At 44.6% G+C, this 22,713-nt stretch overlaps 1 protein-coding gene across 1 annotated transcript in view; it reads left to right on the top strand.

Annotated features, from left to right (window-relative positions):
• TMEM161B (transmembrane protein 161B) overlaps positions 1–21,757 on the top strand; it is a 341,202-nt gene extending 319,445 nt beyond the window's left edge. Inside the window, exon 12 of the mRNA XM_086960872.1 lies at positions 20,243–21,757. Within this exon, the coding sequence (XP_086816998.1) occupies positions 20,243–20,520 (278 nt within the window). The 3' untranslated portion in view covers positions 20,521–21,757. The remainder of the gene's footprint in view (positions 1–20,242) is intronic.
• The last annotated feature ends 956 nt before the right edge of the window (positions 21,758–22,713 follow it).

Genomic DNA, 22,713 nt, shown 5'->3' with positions numbered 1-22,713 from the left:
GTTTACACAAAAAAGAAAAGGCCTCTGCCAATAGAAGACTTTCCTAGAATACGACTCAAAAAGAAAAGAGACAGTGCTACCTCTCCAATACTTTTTGAACCTATCACTCCAGCTATGCCTACAACCCCATATACTCCAGCTATGGCTACAACCCCATATACCCCAACATCACCTGACTACAACCCAGATGAAGATCAGGATGCAGATGTGGGGTTTGGATCCACAAAACCCAACTGGAGACCCCAACCTGCAGCCATGGGTTGCAGGAGGAGAACCAGACAATGAAGGGACTCTGCCCATTACAGAACCTACAGTTTACCCAACTAAGCCATCACCCACAGAAGATCCAGTGGCCTTTAATTCTTTACTTCATAGAGCCAGCTACCTACCATAATGTAGATATGCACTCTGATGCTATTGAAGAAGACTTTGTCTTTGATACACTAACAACATCTGAGAGACATGTAAAAACACTCCCCATGTTGAAGGGCGTCTTAAAACACGCACATGACATTTTTAAGGACACTGCTAGGGCACGGGTCATAAACCCTAGAATTAAAAAGAAATATAGGGCTGCACCTATAGACCCTACATACATCAAGGGCCAGCTACCCCTAGACTCCCTAGTGGTATCCAACGCACATAAACGGGCTAATTCCCAAACTACCGGAGAGGCTGCTCCTCTGGACAAAGAGACAAAGTTCTTTGAGGCATCAGGCAAAAGAGTAGCAGCTCAAGCAGCAAACTCATGGAGAATTGCCAATACACAGGCCTTGCTGGCCAGATATGACAGGACACACTACGACAGCTTAGAAGAAATTATCCAACACTTACCTGATCCTTACAAATAGCAGGCAGATGAACGTATACAGGAGGGAAAGCTCATCACCAATGCCTCAATTAAATGTGCCCTAGACGCGGTGGATACAGCGGCCAGATCCATCAATATAAGCGTGCTGCTAAGGCGACACGCATGGCTCCGCATATCGGGCTTTAAGAATGAAATTCAATCCACAATTCTTAATCAGCCCATCAACCCAGACTTTTTATTTGGTCCAGCAGTTGACTCAATTCTGGACAAAACAACATCGGGGCTCCTTTCGTCGCTCCAAATATAGAGGAGGAGCGCGAAGTAATACATCACAGCAATCCTCCAGCTACTAAAGTAACACGCAGTCCACATACAAAAAAACATAAACAGGGGTGGATACAGAGGCAATAACACCAAAGGAAGGGGTCGTGGAGGAAATGCAAATATATCCTCCTCTAACACCAAACAGTGACTTCTTGGCACTACCCCCAGACCATATAACACCGGTCTGGGGAAGACTACAACAATTTCTGCCAATCTGGTTAAATATAAAAGACAAGTGGGTCAGGCAAATTATCCAACATGGCTATTGCCTAGAACTCACCTCAAGCCCACCCAACATACCACCCGTGCACCGTCCAATGTCACAGGAACATATAACACTACTGCAGCAAGAGGTCATCAGTATGCTGCAAAAGGAGGCCATAGAACCAGTCCCACTACAACATCAGGGAACAGGAGTGTACTCCCTATACTTCCTAATTCCGAAGAAGGACAGGTCTCTCAGACCAATATTGGACCTCAGAGCCCTCAACCTGTACATTTTGTCGGAGCATTTTCATATGCTCACTCTCCAGCAAGTCTTACCATTGCTTCACAAGGGAGACTTCCTAGCAACTCTAAACCTCAAAGACACATACTTTCATATACCAATACACCCTGCTCACAGAAAGTATCTCGGGTTCACCATTCAAGGACAGCACTACCAGTTCAAAGTCCTACCATTTGGTGTCACAACAGCTGCACGAGTCTTCACCAAATGTCTAGCTACAGTGGCGGCACATCTCAGAAGGCAACACATCCATGTGTACCCATATCTGGACGATTGTCTAATACACGCGCCATCAGCCCAGCAGTGTGCCAACCACATGTCAAAAACCATCCATCTCCTGCACAGTTTAGGCTTCTCGCTAAACTACCCAAAATCACATCTGCAACCCTCCCATGTACAATACCTGGGAGCAACTATAGATACACTGGCAGCAAAAGCATATCCCAACGCAGCACGGATCAACGGCATGCAAGCATTGATCCAAAAATTCAGGCCCCAACACTCAGTACCAGCTAGAGTGTTTATGCAACTAATAGGCATGATGGCCTCGTGCATATTCATAGTCCCTCATGCCAGATTACACATGCGTCTGCTCCAAGAGTGCCTGGCAAGGCAGTGGAATCAAGCTCAAGGGCAATTACAGGACCTAGTGTTGGTGACCAGTCGGGCATACAACTCTCTGCATTGGTGGAATCCACAAAACCTCTGCAAAGGACGGCTGTTCCAAGAGCCTGTCCCACAAATAGTGTTGACCGCAGACGCATCCCTACTAGGATGGGGAGCCCATGTCCTACACTACACAGTACAGGGACTCTGGACTGTTCAACAAAAGAAGATGTACATCAACCTTCTAGAGCTGATGGCTATCTTTCTAGCTCTAAAAGTGTTCAAGACACACTTATGCAACAAAACCGTGTTGATCCGGACGGACAACATGACAGCTATGTATTCAAAAACCGGGAGGAACACACTCACCACAGCTGTCGCCCCTAGCTCAAGCAATGTGGAAATGGGCCATTTAAAGGAACATGTTTCTTATGGCAGAGCACCTCCCAGGCAAGGACAATCAAGTAGCCGACCTTCTCAGCAGGCACAGTCAACAAATGTACGAATGGGAGATTCACCCCACAGAGCTCCAACTATTCTTCCGGAAGTGGGGACACCCGGAAATAGATCTGTTTGCCACAAGCGAAAACGCAAAATGCCAGTACTTCGCCGCCAGGCTCCCACATCCGCAATCGCAGGGCAATGCGATATGGATGAACTGGTCAGGCAAATTTTCGTACGCTTTTCCCCCAGCTCCATTGATACCGCTGGTGGCACGCAAATTGCGCCAACATTCGCTGACACTGATCCTAGTTACTCCCACATGGGCGAGGCAGCCATGGTACACAACGTTCCTAGAGCTGTCGGTGGTGCCCCATCAAAGACTGCGACTCACGCCCAATCTTATAACTCAGAGCCATGGAGAAATCCAACACCCAGACCCGCAACAGCTGAACCTGGCGATATGGCTCCTGAAATCCTAGAATTTGGATACCTGAACTTGCCTCCAGACTGCATGAATATTATCAAAGAGTCAAGAAAGCCCACTACCAGAGCATGTTATGCAGCAAAGTGGTAACAACGATATTAACCCACTTGATGCTTCTACTCAAAACATCATTTGCGATCTCTTGCACCTACAACGCTGCAATTTAGCCTATTCATTCATCAGGATACATTTAGCTGCATTAGCAGCATATCTTCAAAACAGGCAACACCTTTCACTATTTAGGGTGCCAGCAATTAAGGCGTTTATGGAAGGACGCTTAATTCCTCCAAGACACCCAACTTCACCAGTCTGGAATCTAAACATTGTTGTAACCAGACTTATGGGACCGCCTTTTGAACCACTACACTCATGCGAAATACAATTTCTTACTTGGACTTGGAATGTGGCTTTCCTTATTGCCATTACTTTGCTTCGAAGAGTTAGCGAGCTGCAAACCCTAACTATTCAAGAGCCATTCATTCAAATACATGCAAATAGAGTAGTTCTCAGAACAAACCCTAAATTCATGCCAAAGGTGGTATCCCATTTCCGTATAAATCAAACCATCGAACTGCCAGTGTTCTTTCAATATCCACAAACAGTAGCTGAAAGGGCCTTGCATACTCTAGATGTCAAGAGAGCTCTGCTATACTATATAGACAGAACTAAGGCATTTCGAAAAACAAAACAGTTGTTTGTTGCTTTCTCACCGCAACACAAAGGCAACCCTATTTCAAAATCAGGTATAGCCAGCTGGATCCTTAAGTGCATCCAAATATGTTATTTAAAAGCCAAACGCACCTTAACAGTTCCCCCTAGGGTGCATTCCACACGCAAGCTAGGGGCATCCATGGCTTTCCTGGGTAATATTCCTTTACACAAAATTTGTAAAGCAGCCACATGGTCAACTACACATACATTTACAAAACACTATTGTGTAGATGTACAATCAAAACAGCAAGCTGCTGTAGGACAGGCTGTTCTTAAAACTCTTTTCCAGACTGCTGCAGCTGACACAGGTAGCCACCGCTAAGGGAGATACTGCTATACATTCTATGCACAGATATGAATTCAGCAGCCCACATTCCTCGAACTGAATATGCTACTTACCAGTATGCATCTGTTCTTGGCATGTAGGGCTGCTGACATTCATATCGCCCACCCACCTCCCCGGTGCCTGTCGCAGCTGCAGCATTCACTCTTTGCATGGCCATCTCTTACTATACTATACTCTATCTCTGCCACAATGGCGAAAAACAATCTGAGAATGGAGAGGATGCCCATGCGCACTGTAGTCCGAAGGAGGAGCCACCTATCTCGTGATACTTTGAAGACTCTTCTAGGACAACAATGTGCAATCATCGGACCCAACTCTAGGCGGCAATCTATGCACAGATATGAATGTCAAATAATTAAACAACAGGGGGTGGTGATGGACAGAGTTTCTGAATTAAACAGAATACTCTCACCCAGTCAAGAGATCAGGGCTTAATCCAACACCGTTTTTTAGCTCACTGCACCATCCCAGCTACAGAACCTGGCTATATGCAAATTAGTCTGTCCCTGGCCCAGTGCATCATGGGAACAGGGCAAACCAAACTACCAAGCCAATTCTTTCACTGGGAAGGAAATAAGCTACCGGGGACCGGTTTCTGGCATTTCAGCCGTCTTCGGCCCGGCTTGCTTGAATCCTGATGGTGCAATGAGCAAGGGACTCACGTCTGAGTATACCCTTCCACGCTTATGGTGGACAAAATAATTAAACAACAGGGGGTGGTGATGGACAGAGTTTCTGAATTAAACAGAATACTCTCACCCAGTCAAGAGATCAGGGCTTAATCCAACACCGTTTTTTAGCTCACTGCACCATCCCAGCTACAGAACCTGGCTATATGCAAATTAGTCTGTCCCTGGCCCAGTGCATCATGGGAACAGGGCAAACCAAACTACCAAGCCAATTCTTTCACTGGGAAGGAAATAAGCTACCGGGGACCGGTTTCTGGCATTTCAGCCGTCTTCGGCCCGGCTTGCTTGAATCCTGATGGTGCAATGAGCAAGGGACTCACGTCTGAGTATACCCTTCCACGCTTATGGTGGACAAAATAATTAAACAACAGGGGGTGGTGATGGACAGAGTTTCTGAATTAAACAGAATACTCTCACCCAGTCAAGAGATCAGGGCTTAATCCAACACCGTTTTTTAGCTCACTGCACCATCCCAGCTACAGAACCTGGCTATATGCAAATTAGTCTGTCCCTGGCCCAGTGCATCATGGGAACAGGGCAAACCAAACTACCAAGCCAATTCTTTCACTGGGAAGGAAATAAGCTACCGGGGACCGGTTTCTGGCATTTCAGCCGTCTTCGGCCCGGCTTGCTTGAATCCTGATGGTGCAATGAGCAAGGGACTCACGTCTGAGTATACCCTTCCACGCTTATGGTGGACAAAATAATTAAACAACAGGGGGTGGTGATGGACAGAGTTTCTGAATTAAACAGAATACTCTCACCCAGTCAAGAGATCAGGGCTTAATCCAACACCGTTTTTTAGCTCACTGCACCATCCCAGCTACAGAACCTGGCTATATGCAAATTAGTCTGTCCCTGGCCCAGTGCATCATGGGAACAGGGCAAACCAAACTACCAAGCCAATTCTTTCACTAGGAAGGAAACAAGCTACCGGGGACCGGTTTCTGGCATTTCAGCCGTCTTCGGCCCGGCTTGCTTGAATCCTGATGGTGCAATGAGCAAGGGACTCACGTCTGAGTATACCCTTCCACGCTTATGGTGGACAAAATAATTAAACAGGGGGTGGTGATGAACAGAGTTTCTGAATTAAACAGAATACTCTCACCCAGTCAAGAGATCAGGGCTTAATCCAACACCGTTTTTTAGCTCACTGCACCATCCCAGCTACAGAACCTGGCTATATGCAAATTAGTCTGTCCCTGGCCCAGTGCATCATGGGAACAGGGCAAACCAAACTACCAAGCCAATTCTTTCACTGGGAAGGAAACAAGCTACCGGGGACCGGTTTCTGGCATTTCAGCCGTCTTCGGCCCGGCTTGCTTGAATCCTGATGGTGCAATGAGCAAGGGACTCACGTCTGAGTATACCCTTCCACGCTTATGGTGGACAAAATAATTAAACAACAGGGGGTGGTGATGGACAGAGTTTCTGAATTAAACAGAATACTCTCACCCAGTCAAGAGATCAGGGCTTAATCCAACACCGTTTTTTAGCTCACTGCACAGCTTGTTTCCTTCCCAGTGAAAGAATTGGCTTGGTAGTTTGGTTTGCCCTGTTCCCATGATGCACTGGGCCAGGGACAGACTAATTTGCATATAGCCAGGTTCTGAGCTGGGATGGTGCAGTTAGCTAAAAAACAGTGTTGGATTAAGCCCTGATCTCTTGACTGGGTGAGAGTATTCTGCTTAATTCAGAAACTCTGTCCATCACCACCCCCTGTTGTTTAATTATTTTGTCCACCATAAGCGTGGAAGGGTATACTCAGACGTGAGTCTCTTGCTCATTGCACCATCAGGATTCAAGCAAGCCGGGCCGAAGACGGCTGAAATGCCAGAAACCGGTCCCCGGAAGCTTGTTTCCTTCCCAGTGAAAGAATTGGCTTGGTAGTTTGGTTTGCCCTGTTCCCATGATGCACTGGGCCAGGGACAGACTAATTTGCATATAGCCAGGTTCTGAGCTGGGATGGTGCAGTGAGCTAAAAAACAGTGTTGGATTAAGCCCTGATCTCTTGACTGGGTGAGAGTATTCTGCTTAATTCAGAAACTCTGTCCATCACCACCCCCTGTTGTTTAATTATTTTGTCCACCATAAGCGTGGAAGGGTATACTCAGACGTGAGTCCCTTGCTCATTGCACCATCAGGATTCAAGCAAGCCGGGACGAAGACGGCTGAAATGCCAGGAACCGGTCCCCGGAAGCTTGTTTCCTTCCCAGTGAAAGAATTGGCTTGGTAGTTTGGTTTGCCCTGTTCCCATGATGCACTGGGCCAGGGACAGACTAATTTGCATATAGCCAGGTTCTGAGCTGGGATGGTGCAGTGAGCTAAAAAACAGTGTTGGATTAAGCCCTGATCTCTTGACTGGGTGAGAGTATTCTGCTTAATTCAGAAACTCTGTCCATCACCACCCCCTGTTGTTTAATCAGATATGAATGTCAGCAGCCCTGCATGCCAAGAACAGATGCATACTGGTAAGTAGCATATTCCTACATAGCATTCCCCATTCTGTCCTATGAGCAACATGGCCTTGCAACAGTGAAACATGAAGTGGAGAGTATTTCAATGTCAGGACATTTGACAAACAAAACAACAAAAGTGTCTGGGTGGGCACTTTCAGATGCAAAAACATTTGTACAAAACCCACCTTAACTACTAGTGTGTTTTGCTTATTTATTACACTCTCGTAAATTGATCACATTTAGACAAAAACATGAAAACAATTACACAACATTACAGAAAAAATGAGGTGACCAGTCCTTCAGTTATGCACAGAAATGTGGCGGCACAGACCATTTTCAATTTCAAAGGCTGCAACCTGCCAAAACAGCTAGTCATCTATAACAATCGTAACAGGCAGATTGCCGTGTTTGAATCCTGTGTAGTTCTGTGATTAAAGGTTAGAGTAGTGACTAGCTGAGTAGGGTCATCGCGTTTAAGATACCCAAATTTCTTTGAGGGTTCTTCCTCAGGACCGGGCAAGGTCAGGAACCTTCAAAAAGTAAACACCGCAGTGTGGTCCCCGCGGGGGCACGTATTTCCTCTATTAATACGGGTTTCTGCTAACCTCCGGCTCACTGGTTGAGTGCAATTGCCTGGAGGGAGGATTTCACATTGTGCTGCCCTTCGTTTGATAAGGCGTCACAGAAAAAATCATGGTGTGTCTGAAAACGATCACTCTGTCTTTTCCTAGTTCTAGAAGCTTGAGCAGCTGTAGCTTCCCTCCAGCTTGCATGGATCAAAGCGATCAGGCCCACTAGTAGCATTTGTATCACCAGACCTGACACATATAGTGCACTTTACTATGGACTTTACTAGTAAGACAAATATGCCAAATATGGACAACCAATTACCATTACACTTTACACGGGGAGCACTTGCACTTTGACACTGATAAGCAGTGGCAAAGTGCTTAAAGCGTCTACGTTGGCAACACCATGTCAGGAAAAAAGGTCTGGGGAAAGACAAAAAGTTTAGGGAACTTTAGCCAAAAAGGGCCAAGTCGAACATACCTCATGTGTTCTTTTATCTGCATAAAATATTTTGCAGATTTTCCCATGAACAGAGTCCTCTGTACAGATATATTCTGCCTTTACCCTCCAGTAAGTCCCTTCTCTATCTCAATATATTAATTACCTCTTTATTGTTTGCCTTCTTAATTAACCCCTTACCTGCGCCGTGAATTCCGCTGTGGCGCGGGTGGGGCTAGGGGGTGGATGTGGCGCTCCGGTACTTATGACGGCTCCGCACCGTCATGAGTCATGTGCGGCGTGTGCTCATGACGTCGTGGAGCCGGTATGACCCCGCCCCCTCGTTAATTAGCCCGCACAGGCGGGGAATTAGTGCTGTGTGGGCGGAGTGCCAGCAGCATGACGGCTCCATGCCATCATGAGCACACACCGTCCATGACTCATGACTGCGTGGAGCTGTCAGGGGCACCCAAAGGGTTAACTCCAGTACTCCTCTATTTAAGCCTCTGACCTGTTGGGTCATTCTCCTCTACTTGAACTTCATGGTTGCCCTATCTCCATGTTCTGCAAGTATCTGCATAGACGTGTCCTCAATCACTCACAGATTGTCACACATTGACTTTTACTGTGACCTCCCTTATTTATGAAGCAGTAAGTCATCCCTTCCAGACAGCTTGCACTTCATGTATACAGTCTTTTTTAGGCAGTTCTAGTTTTTAAGGTCATATATCAAGCAGCAGGAGCTGAAAACTCCAGGGACCAAACCCTAATCAATTTTAAAGACTATTTGCATCATTTTGTTGATCTTAAGCCACCTGAATACAGAGATCTCCAGCTGGCAGATCATTGTGTGATTTACCTAGTCTCTCCTTCTTGTGGCATTAATGTCTAGCTCACCACACAGCCTTGGCAGATTGTACCATGGAGTAGATAATATCCCCTCCTGGAAACACTCGTTGTTGCAACTCTGTTGTAATGAGGCAAATCCAGCTCAAGACTCCTTTTCCTCTCCACTTGCTCTCCGCTGCATCTGCCTCTTGGTGCAGTTTTATATTGAGTGGGTGGTGACTGCTGAATCCGTGAGTGAGACATCTCAAGATGAAGGGAAAAAGGCTGGTCTCCAAAGAGGTTGGCACAATTTCACAACTTCTCTGAAACACAAAAGGCAAAAAAAGCACATGTACTGAGACACATTAGCACTGGCTGAGTCCTAGCTCAGTGATTGGACACGTTTTGTTGGTATATTGCTCCAACACTAAAGGAGCTGTGGCCCATCTTTTCTCCCCAACTGATTCTAGAAAGAGATGCATTTGTAACAGCATTTGGTGCAGTCTTTGGTTCAGATCTCATTGGAACACAGCTACTATCTGTGAGCTGTCTCCGGGTGATTGCTTCATGTTGGGGTGGGCTTACTGTAGACTTTTTTTTGTTCATCCTTCATTAATTAATCTTTGCTGTTCCCCTGTCTGGAAATGTAGATGCCATCATAGCATAGATGCTGGACACGTTTTATTTAAATATGGAGCAGATGAATCTAAGTTGACTTCTCCGGCAACACTTTCTTCTGACCTGGCTGCATCTGACTATCATGTGGACATCCATCCTCAGTTCAAACTTGCTCCTGGATGCTCTAAGTATACAGCTGAAATCCAGGCAGACTAGTCCAACTACCTTAAGGATCAACTTGACCCCACGCCATGATGGTTATATTACAGCTCCCAACACCAGAAGTTCCTCTGCACTTTGACTACTGAACCACTGTCAATTCACCAGCTATTGTTTTCTGTTTATTCTGCCATTAAAGATGCTTGTCCTTCAGCCCCCTCTGAACATGCCTCAAACACACCATATGCAGACAAGACTTTGGCTCATCCATACACCAGGATCCTCTTTGCTAGAGCCTATGCAGTCATCTAAAAACGAACCCCACTATCTGAATGTCTGACCATGAACATTTGCACCCACTTAAGCGGTACAGAAGTAGATCTGGAAAAAATGTTCATTGTGCCAGTCATTTTGAATTACTTTTTTAATGCACAGTTACCGGAAATGTTGCGAATGCAGCCATTCAAGTAATCATGAGTAACCACTACTGCAGAAGCACAGGAACAACCAATTTGGGAAGTGTGAGCAACTGCTGGTTGCTGCTGTTCATGTTCTATTTCATTTAGTGCTATTTTCTTAGTGCAAAATGCATCCTTAAGTCCTTATTGCAAGCAAGGGTGCATTTAGCGTTAGGAAATTAGCACTAAATACTGGATTACACTCCTCACATAATTCTGCATCATCTAGCGTAATTTTGCTGTTATTTCATGTAAATATACTACTCTAAATTATGCAAGTTATGCCCACCCTTAGATCGAAGTCCTTATGTTTATGTTCACTTGAGACTCTAGTTTCCCCCAAAAAAAGAGGCCATCTACATAATTTGGCTTCTTTGGCTGCTCTTCTGAATCACACTGTTATTATTGAGCAACAAGTTAACTGTCTGACTCATGAAATCTGGAGCGGATTGCAATCCAAGCCCTCTACTTCAGAGGTTCTGGACAACAAGTACATGTCACGCAAAGACAGCCTCATTGTCACTCAAAGATCTGACTCAGCCGCGGAAATAGAGGATTCCCATTAAAACATCTTAGATCATTTTCCTCTGCTGGATTCTGAAACACTCGAGCTCTTAATACATCAAATAAAATCGGGCTCCCCATGTGACCCTGTTCCCCCGAGCACGCTGGTCCTAGCCGATAAAACTATTCTTCCCATACTTATGGGTCTATCGAACTCTTCAATAAGGACTGGGACAGTACCACCTGCCTGGAAACATGCCATGGTACGAGCCTTACTGAAGAAACCCGCTCTCGACCCTGGCAATCCCAACAGCTACCTCCCGATTTCACTGGTCCCCTGGGTAAGCAAGGTCCTCGAAAAACATATGAACATCATTTTAACTAGGTTTCTCGAATGTAACCACCTGCTTGATGCTTCCCAGACGGGGTTCCGCCCCAAACATGGGACGGAGACAGCTTTGTTAGAAGTAACAGAGGAAGCGAGGCAGATCTTGGATCAGGGAGGATCAGTGGCAGTGATCCTCCTTGATCTGAGCGCCGCCTTTGATACGGTAAACCATAAAATCCTTCTGCGTGGTGTCTCTGACCTAGGAATATCAGGAGAAGCCTTGGCCTGGTTCAAGTCCTTTCTAAGTGATTGGACCTTCCAGGACTTTGAAGGCGCATCTGTCTCCGCAAGAAAGCCGCTGGGCTGTGGGGTGCCGCAGGGCTCATCACTGAGCCCTACGCTGTTCAATGCATACATGAGACCAATGGCTGGGATTGTCCGTCCGCATGGTTTTAACATCATTACCTACGCGGATGACACTCAGCTAGTAGTCTCCCTTGTGCAAAAGAACAGCCTTCAACCACAGACCAGTTTGACAACATGCTTGGAACAGGTCAAAAGATGGATGACAAAGTCCTGCTTGAAGCTCAATGACGAAAAAACTGAGCTTATGCTCCTCGGCCCATCAGCCCCCTCCACCTTGGAGCTGCTATGGCCTACGAGCATGGGCGCACCCCCCACTCCCAAAGACAACATAAAAAGTCTTGGGGTATGACTGGACAAATCTTTGACCTTCAATATACAAGCAACTAAATTGTCAGCGATCTGCTTTGGCCTCATTAGGATGATGAAAAAAAACTCCCACTTCTTCCATTTGAGGCCAAGCAGATAGTTATACAAGGCCTAATCCAATCCCGCCTTGACTTTAGTAATGCCCTGTACATTGGGGCACCTGAGTACAGTCTGCAAAAACTTCAGCGGATTCAGAATTGTGCAGCATGCACATTGCTTGGAATTCCACGCAGAACCCCGAAAGCCTGGGTTAAGAGCTCTGCACTGGCTCCCTGTTGGGGAAAGAGTCAAATTTAAATCTATGTGCATTGCCCACTAAGCATATTGGAAATATGGCCCAGAAATCAGTCACTCCTGGATCTCTCCCTACCAACCCAATAAACAACTCCGTTCATCACAAGCCTTTTTGGCGGAAGTCCCCCGGATTCGGAAAGCTAGAGCAGGAGGCCGGTCTTTCACCTACAATGCATCTAAATTATGGAATACACTCCCTCTCCATCTAAGAACTAGTCCCAATCTGCTGAGCTTTCGTAAACAGCTCAAGACCTTTCTTTTTACCTAAACCAGACTAATTTCTGGACTGACTCACTGGAAAGCATCGCCCTAGTTTTAGCGCCTGGACGCCTCAGGGCAGCTGCTGCGCTTAATAAAACCCCTTTTCATTTCATCCATTCATTTCATTTCATTCCATTCATTCACTTGGTAAATATCTGTGGATTCAAATGAAGGCAAGGCTTGGTATTCCCATGTGGTCAAGAAGACAGAACTAGAGGTTTTAAGCAAAAATCATTGGCCCTATTGAGGTTACTAATGCCATGGGAATTACAAGCTGCATCAGTAGCACTGGTTTGACTATGGTACCACCTTTTTGACAGACTCTGCTCGGGAAGATTATATGGTTATGCTGAGACTAAGCCTCCTAAATGAGTAATGGAATCACCCTGCATAGGTAGGCTTGGCTACAGTGTTTGGCCTTAAACCCAGGAGATAATTATGGACCAAGAACCACTTCCACGTCTCCACTCAAGGTCAACCATCTGCACAAAATCACTGCACACAATCCAAGAAGTACTGAATAGACTGTAGTTAAATGCCTCTGTTTTCAAGGCTAGATAAAGTTTCAGGTATTTGTCTTCTTTTCTTCAGTTTCGTCTCCCAGTCCAAGAGCACATGCTCCAGGTAAAAGGCAAAGCTAGGCCCATATATTTCTCCACCTATTCCATGATTTCATTGGTTTGGAATTACTTCAGCAGTTAGCACTTAATCTCCTTCATTTATGTATAAGAGAGAAGAAAATGTTTAAAATAAATCTACTAACAGTCAAATTGAGTATGAAGCGGATTCCTTCCTAGTTTTTATAAGTACCCTTTGTTGGGGATCTTTTCTGAAGTTTTGAAATCATGAAAAAGCCCTATATAAACCACAGAAAAAGTAAAGATTAGACAGGCAGCTAAGCATGTACCATCACCTTCAGACTTAGTCCCGGACAAAAAGTTTCAATATCTCTACAGTTACTAAAAGAACTAACTCTAGAGACATTATGCATTAAACTCCTGGCATCGCTAAAGAATAAAATTGGCTCTGTTTGGATACAACTCAAAGTTTTGAAAGAATTTGGGAAAGGGTCCATCCCAGCATGTCTGGAAAAAAAGGACCTAAAAAGCTGGGGGTTAGGGAATTAAACAGACATACTGAGGCTAAACAAGGTGCTGTTGAAAAAATTATTCTATACTTGAGAACATTTGTGGGTTGGCTTTGATTGGTTCCTGTCATCTCGTTACAGTACTCCTCAAGATATTTATAGCAGTGAACCAAAGAATGTTCTTGCAATATTTCTTGTGACTTTTGACTCCATCTTGTTTTGTCTCGTAATGCACCCCTTGACCCGCTGCCCACAGTCCCCTTTTCGCTTCTCATTTTGATTCAGTTTTCATTTGAGCTCTGACCTGTTGAACTACAACCACCAAGGCTGGACTGACGAAAGGACATCCGCAAATAGATAGAACTGTCTGTAGGAATTTGTCCATTATCCTTATACAGGACACATTATTAGGTCTCGCCTTAGCAGTGCACATGCGCTACATAGGGGACCTTTTGTAATCGATTCGCTTTTTCGGCGAAAAACGTGCATGCGTTGCATTGCTTTCAATAGCAACTCGTGCACGTCTGGCGATTTCCCTTGTGGGAGCGAGCTTTGGATGGTGCCCTGCTCGCTCTGTGTGCTCTTGGCCGTACACCCCCCAACCCTCTGCGTCTACTCTCTCCGCTCCCCCTGCTGCCTCCTCCTCTCCTGCCAGGCGCGCATGCTTATTTTTACTTTCAAGGAAGCACGTTAATTCAAGTCAACCGAGTGATAGTGTTACAATTGAGGATTTGTTTGAATAAAAGGTGACACAATGTGCATTTTACACGATGTGTGAATGTATTCACTGAAAAGCAATATTTGTAAAGGACCGCTCTAGAAATAATGCTGCAAAGGAATCTTGTTTTAATGTTTTTTCCGTCTTTCTCTTCCCGCCGTGTTTGTTTTTCGCTAGTTAAATGCGTGATGCAGAAAGTTAAGAGCCGGTCTAAAAAAAAAATGAGTGCTGGGCTCAGATTAAGCTCTGTAGTTTCAGCGCACAAACTGACCACAGCAAACAGTAGAACATTCTGGAATGTCTGTTTGTGATTGTTACTGATGCAGGAATAGGTGAACAAAACTCTTTATTTATTTTTATGTGTACACAGGATAGCCACTTTAACATTTTATTTTTCATGCTATGAAAACAAAATCCACTGTTACTTCTCCATGTGTTTCGCATGTAGTAAGAAGTATGTATAGTGTGTAAATAAGTGCAGTTTAAAAATATTCCTCTCACCCCCTCACCTCCAGCGCCCCACCACAATCTTTGGTGTGTTTTTTCCTCTACTTAGGATCACTGGGATGTGTTCACCACTGCCAACTTTTGTGAATGTTTTGCTTATAAAATTGAAATGTATTTGTTTTTTTTTGTTAAAGAAAACTGCCCTTTATACACACTCCAACTTTAAAGGTTTCTCCGCTTGTTTCAGTTTGAATTGCAGCTCTACGGCTGAACAGAGCTGTGCTGCTTAAAACAAAATTACTGTAATAGCTGATGCGCCCTGTGATCTTGTATATTTTCCATTTAAAAAAAATGTTTTTGGGTAAACGGTATTTATACGGATTACTGCACTGCAGGTTCGTGAAAGTGACACCATCTTGAATATAGCCATGGGGAAGTTAGTTTAAGCTTGTGGTGTTCACCACGTGTGAGCAGGATCAGTCAGGCAAACACGTTTCCAAGCCAATCTCCTCTTTCCGGCTCTTGTCTGCAGTTTAGTAAAATGAGCCCATTGTCCATAGACTGCTTCACTCTCATGAGGCCTTTGTTTTATCTTACTAAATCATATCAGATTACGTTACTGAGAGCTGGCTTCATGCATTACAACACAGCCCACAGGTAACTTACAAAACGCATAACATAGAGTATAGAATGAGGGTTCTCGAGCTGAGAAAAACAAAAAGCTGATGTTACTCAGGCAGGATTCCAGTCTATTATTTGACTGGGGGTGAGTGTCTGAAGAGTTTCATCACTCCATCCGTCATCCCCTCGTGTTTGCTTTGTTCGCCCTAAGCTGGTAGGGTTTGCCCAGACATGGGTCCCTTGCTATTGATTGTTTATCCTGTAAATGTGATTGGCTTAGAAGCTAGAGCCAGTGTCTTAGTCTGGGCTCTAAAGTTAACCCTCTCCATGTTCTGAAGCTGATACCAGAAGCTGTTTATCTCTCCCTGTGTGCTGTAGTCACTGCATGCCTTCTATTGTCACTTTCACATCCACACCACACCGTTTTCTAACCTTTGTGTCTTTACAGTTATTTCATTACATGAATGCATTGTAATAGCTCTGATTCTGCTCTCAAGCCAGGGTTGTACTGCACATGGTTGCAGGCTCTGTTCAATGAAGTCTTTTGTGTATGCAAGATATTTTTGTTTCACAAAGACTTCTTCATGCTAAAGCAGAAATGTCTAATGATGTTATAACTGGGATATTATTAATTTACTGGTGTCATCACATTTTCTGACAATAATGCTAGTAGTAAATTAATCTGTTTGTAAAGGCAGACTGAATCTTACAGCTTCCCAGCCAAAGATTTCATTTATTTACATTGCTAATACTCTGCAAATACATTTATGTCTTCGTCCTTAGGAAATTGTGCTTTGGAACACAAACATTCTCGAGTGTGAAACAAAAAGATTCTCATCAATGTATAATTTTTTTATTTTTGTTCTAAAATGTCGAATTTTAAAACTGCTGATTTTTTAATATTAAGTTAATTATAATTTTCTTCCATCATGTGGTGTCAGTCTCACATGTGGGCAAACGAGACTGACAAAAGTTATACATGGTACACGTGATGCCCTCCACTTACAATGTAGGTATAGCGTGTATAGCATGCGTTACATCTCCGGAAATCTGTGCTGTAAGAACAAGCATTGGCATAGCCAATAGGTCTCACCTTTGGGACCTTATAAGTGTTTAGTTATCTAGCACAATATCCTTTGTGCAACATCAACTGTTACATGGATAAAAACTTACAAGGTCCCAAAGGCGAGACCTATTGGCTATGCCAATGTTTGAGAGCTCTGTGGTTTGCTTCCCCAAGTTCCCTTTATCTTCTGTTCCTTTGTTATTCTGCACCACCAAGCTCTGACTAATTGGGAAGAATTAAAGTATAGCTGCAAAAATCAGACTCTAAATAGTCTTTAAAGCCATCAAGCTGAAACCCTGCTTCCCCGCCAACGCGCCACAGTGAAAGTATTAGCCTTTTTAGGTTTTGCCTGGCGAAAGATGCGCTCTGCGCATCTTTTTCGCGCAGGCGAAAACCTAATGAGAATAATACGGGAGACAGGAACGGCCCCCGTCTTTCATTGGCTAGCTCCATAAATGGAGGCTAGCCATTGGAAGACGGGCCTGTCCGTCAATGCCGGACCAGATTCGGGGGCGTTCCCGAGAATTTTTGGCTTTTGGCGACGTCATGCTACGTCAGCCAAAAGCCCTCGGGAACGCCCCCGAATCTGGTCCGGCATTGAGCCGGCACCCGCCTTCCTGCTTGCGTGAGTGCTTTGTTTTTTTTGCCTTATGTCCGTGTGTGTCTGTTCCCGCTCCCCCCCCCCCCTCCGCTGTCAGTGTGTCCGTGTGGGTCTGTTCCCGCTCCCCCCCCCCCCCCCCCCCTCCGCTGTCAGTGTGTGGCCGTTCCCGCCCCCCTCCCGCTGCACTCTCCCCTATAATGCAGACACTCTTCATTTGCCTTCAGCCGATGCCGCTGGAGCTCGGACGATGCTCGAGGTGTGGTTCAGGGCCCGCTGCCTCCGGTCTCTCGTTTCCATGCGTGTGTTCAGTGTGTTGTTTCCTCTCTTGCTAAGTGTTGCCGCACGCGAGCGCCTCCTGATAAAGACAGTGGGCCTGGCCTGGCTGGGATGAAGATGGGTCACTTGCAGGAGGGGTGCCAGGCCACCCGCAGGCAGCGGAGCCAGCCTCATTGCCAGATCTCTCAGCCTCACATGCCAACAGATGTGGCTGAACCGGCAGCTTCCAAGTGTCAGCAGGAACTTCAGATTCCAGCTGCTTCCCTCGTGCCGGCCCCCCCACACCCATGATGCTGCACAGACCCCTTACATTAGATGTCAAACCCATTTGGATTGGGTCAGTTTACACGCACCTTCAGCTGTGAGCCGAACTCGATGATTCAATCTCGATTTTAAACACAGATTTCGCTGGTACAATGATCACCAAGAGAAGCGTCTGACACACGCCCTCCTCTCTCACCACCTCCTCTTGATTATTTGTGCAGTTTTATAGCGCGCGAGCGGGGCCCGGAGGTATCGGAGCGCTTTACACGAGCACGGGTTGCAAAGCTCATTTTTGGCAGGCGAGGGGGCTGAATGATTTGCCCAGAATCACAGATGCTGAACCGAAGCCCAGACCCCCCCTCTCCCCTATAATGCAGACACTCTTCATTTGCCTTCAGCCGATGCCGCTGGAGCTCGGACGATGCTCGAGGTGTGGTTCAGGGCCCGCTGCCTCCGGTCTCTCGTTTCCATGCGTGTGTTCAGTGTGTTGTTTCCTCTCTTGCTAAGTGTTGCCGCACGCGAGGCGCCTCCTGATAAAGACAGTGGGCCTGGCCTGGCTGGGATGAAGATGGGTCACTTGCAGGAGGGGTGCCAGGCCACCCGCAGGCAGCGGAGCCAGCCTCATTGCCAGATCTCTCAGCCTCACATGCCAACAGATGTGGCTGAACCGGCAGCTTCCAAGTGTCAGCAGGAACTTCAGATTCCAGCTGCTTCCCTCGTGCCGGCCCCCCCACACCCATGATGCTGCACAGATCCCTTACATTAGATGTCAAACCCATTAGATATGTCCCATCGACTTTTTGGCATCTCACGTGCAACTGAATCCCTAGAAGGTCCAGCGTGCGCGTATGGACAGGGCGTGTGGACATCCACTCATCACGCGCACACACACGCATACACTCATCACACGCACACACACGCATCCCCTCATCACACGCACACACACGCATCCCCTCATCACACGCAGTGTATTGTGTGGAATGAATGTCGACAAAGGTCATATTCATTCCCCAGTGGTGCACCTGGAAACAGGCGCCTGGTGGAGTGAAGTACTGATTTCTGAAAAGTCGTGCACATACAGCTGTGCGCGCGGGCCTGTGTATGTGGGTAGAGGGATGACTTTTTGGTGCCTGGGGACGCTGCTGCTGCACGTGAAACGTTAGGCAGCAGATTAGTCCTAATCACTAGGAAAGAGGAAGCTTCCAGAAGGACCTGCTTTTCAGTCAACATGAAGTTTCCTACGTGTGGAAGCAGGTCCCCTGCTGAGGCAAGAGAGCAGAGGCTACTTGTTACTGTGAACTCAGGTCTTAGGCAGGGCCACTGGAATTGTGTGATTGTGCTTCTGCAGATGTTTTCGCATAATTATAGGTTTGCGGCATTTGCCACACAATCCATCATCTGCTGCATAATCTGCAGATTTTAACCTCCAAACATGTGTTTCTAGCTCAGACGGGTCAAAAGTTGCTAAAAGTGCATCAACACGTGTTGCCGCATAGGGGCACGCCCTATGCAAAGGTGGACTTATCACCTTTCTGTTGCTTAGCGCTCTATCTGATACTTATGAGGTGCAACCAATGCCCATACACTGTTAACAAGTTTTAAAAGGATGAAATGATGAACTAACATCATTATGAAATGTGCCGCATTATACCGCATAATTTAGCTTTTCATGCTGCATAATTTACCCAACCCTGCAACATAATTTGGCCCTTTCATTTCGGAGTGAGACACGGTGGGTGGATGGATGCATGATGAATGGATGTATGCATGATTCATGGATGTATGGGTGGATGCATGGATGGGTTGTTGGTTGGATGGGTTGGTGGATTGCATAAATTGTTGAGGGATTGGCTGTATATATGCATCTATCCATCCACCCATCCATGCATCTATCCATACACCCATCCATACCCCCATTCATGCATGCACCCATGCATGCATCCACCAACTCATCCATGCAAGCATTACAACAAGAGCCCGCAGCTCTCCTTCGTCTCTCCTCGCCCCCCTTCCCTGTGCCCTGCCCTGCTATTGTAAATGACAATGCCATTTATTTATGGTAAAAAAAAACATAAATAAAAAAAATGTCAAGAGCAATGCCAATAGCTCTAACTTTAACAAAGGCAAAACCATTGCATTGTAAATGCTTGTTTGAGAGGGGATGGGGGGAAATCTCCTTTTCAAATACCGGGATATGTAACACATGTTCTACTTTGATTTGTTTTTGTTCAGAAACGCCTGTTAACAGAGCCCAGAACAAAAATTTGGAGAACAACATGTTCATATTCTGTGGAACAGGGTATATTGAGTACCCTACTGCTTATAAGGCTTTAATGTATTTAATGGATTTTTAGTCTTTTGGGTGACAGGCCAGGCTGAATGACCTTCTTAACTTTCCGCTTAGTCGTGTAGGCAGAAGTCCCTAGGTAGTATTACATGATTTTAAACGTTTTTGTCAACAAATGCTCATTAGCACCTACTTTAGAGGTGCTTTTAAAGAATACATACAACAATGTTAGTAGCCACACAAAAGTAGAAATGCTAATTGTCTTTGTGTTAAATGCAAACTTTTTATCTTTATATTTTTTAGGTAATCACTCCTGGGGCATCGTTCAAGAATCAGAATCCCATATACCTGAGGGAACCACACAACATGCCAATTCTGTGTATTCTGATTTTCCTGGAGCTAGTGAAAAGATGAAAGTTACTGTTGCAGAAATCACTGTGGCACTCGGTGGTCTAAAAAACATTTTTACCCCACTCCTCTTCCGTGGGCTTTTATCTTTTTTGACTTGGTGGATTGCTGCTTGCCTATTTTCCACGAGTTTGTTTGGTCTTTTCTACCACCAGTACCTGACTGTGGCATGAACGCAAGCTAATAGCTCGGACCCTTAACTCCATGGGTTGCCTCCAGGTTCGATTTTGTTTTTCAAAGTGGAGGACGAAAAAAAACAAATTGGGAGAAAACCTATGAAACATATCTAAAGGAAATGTTCACAGTTTAAATGCTTCCTCTGTGTTCTCAGGGTGAATTTCGTTCTAAGCATCACCTGGTTGATGTCTAGCTCCATAAACATGATGATGGATAATGATTGCCTAATCCACTCTTAGATTGGAGACCTTTATTTAATTACTTACAAGGACCACACTTGTGCTTGCTCTGCTTTCCAGCAACACTTAGCTGCCAATGAAACTTTTCGTGTGACTTGGACAATGACAATAAAGGACATGGTGTTGGGAATGTCAACAAAAGTTTAATCAGAAATATTCCTGGAATTATCACTTGTTCTTACATTTGAGTCATACGAGGAGAAAAAGAATTGCTTCTGTTGGACATATATTGATCACTTTTCTTAGTGAACCAGCTACCAACAGGACTGATGATATTGTTACTGTATATTACAGTAAATGAATCTGTATAATGTATGAATTTTAGCGTAGGTAAATATATGCGACTCAGATATCTGTTGCCGGTGGTGGCAGAAATGCTTGTTCAAAGGGGATTATTGCTGTTTAAAGATACGCTCAGATATTTGTGGCCATTTGTACACTTAAAATGCAGTATTGGTGCTATTCTAGACTCTAAAAAATATGTTTAGGTTTTTATACTTATTCTTTCCAGGTAGTCCTTGTGAAAGTTCACTGAATTTACTAAAATGCTTAATGAGTTAATTATTTACCATGATCAAATCTGACATTAATTCATGGTTCTGCTGATTGTGTATGCATTTGGGTCCATAATATATGTTTGATACATAATCCGTCAATAACAGATGAGATAGCAACACTGAATATTTCTTAACATGTAAGGCATGTTACATGGATTTGGATGGTGTTGGATGAAGAGGCAATTCTTTCAGGAATCCTCTGAAATGAAATGTTTTGTTAAGCGATATGTGAATGTATAGGCCATTTTGTCAATATTTAAAAAATGAAATCTGTAGTGAAAGTCAGTACCTAAATTAAATTAATTTGTCCAATACTCAAAGAAATCTTGGTTTTAAGAAATTATTAAATTACTTCAATCGGTCAAAGCAGAAGATGAATGTACGTATGCTTTGTATTGAATTAATACCAATTAAAATCAAAATGCCATATTTATGAACCTTTCTAAGTGCCTGAAATTTTGTAATGTTAGTAGTGAGTATGTAGCCTATGAACATAGCTGGAACCTACTTAGTAACTTAAATACATTGGTAAAAAACTGGAAAAACTGTTATCATACATTCTGAATCCCATCACATTTCCAGTCATTCATGTTCTGGTGGGAATGTAATTCTTGTCTGCTCAAAGCCATTAATGGGCAAAGGTCCCCACAGAAGAATTGACTACTGTGATGTTTACAAAGTAAGTACCTTCTAGTTCAACAAATGGTAGATACACATGAAATATACAATGCTTGAAATTAGTTTTAAAAGAATTTTGTACTGGTCTGACATGATGTATTGAACTGTTGTTTCGACAATTGTGTTAAGTGGCATTGACATTCTGAAATGATGTTTTGTGTTGAAATGTGTATATATTTGGTATACTTTTGAGAGACCGCTTTGAAAGCCTGCTAAATGACCACATATCAGGATTCTGAACATAGATCCAAATGATTCCCTGAAATTTATCCTCCAGTGATACAGAGGCTCGGTATGGTAGAAATGTCTATATCTCTAATCCTTTGTAAACTTTATTGTCCCCCTTTTAATTCGAACTTTTCAACCCATCTGACCTCAGGGTACATGGGAATAATGCGGTTTCTCTGTGAATGTGCACTTTATTGCAAGACAGTTTCATCCTTTGGGGGTTGTGTGCTGAACGGCTTAGTAAGATGGCCATCCCTTCACTGCAACACTTGGCTTTCCTCACATCTCTATCCAGGAATAATCCACAAATATACCCACTCGGACAGTCTATTTAAAATGTTTGTTAAACTCTATTGAAATCAGCCCTTATAAGAGAACACAAATAAGCAGGTATTTTGCTTATCCCTGGTTCAGGTTTGGATGTGAAGTCCGATCCTGACCAAACCATTGGAAAAAGATGCATGGCTGGAGAAAGAGTTTGAACATG

The sequence above is a fragment of the Lissotriton vulgaris genome, chromosome 3_1 (genome assembly GCF_964263255.1).
Source record: "Lissotriton vulgaris chromosome 3_1, aLisVul1.2, whole genome shotgun sequence".
Taxonomy (NCBI): Eukaryota; Metazoa; Chordata; class Amphibia; order Caudata; family Salamandridae; genus Lissotriton; species Lissotriton vulgaris.
Note: the sequence above shows the minus strand (reverse complement) of the source record. Positions and strands in the feature narration are given on the sequence as shown.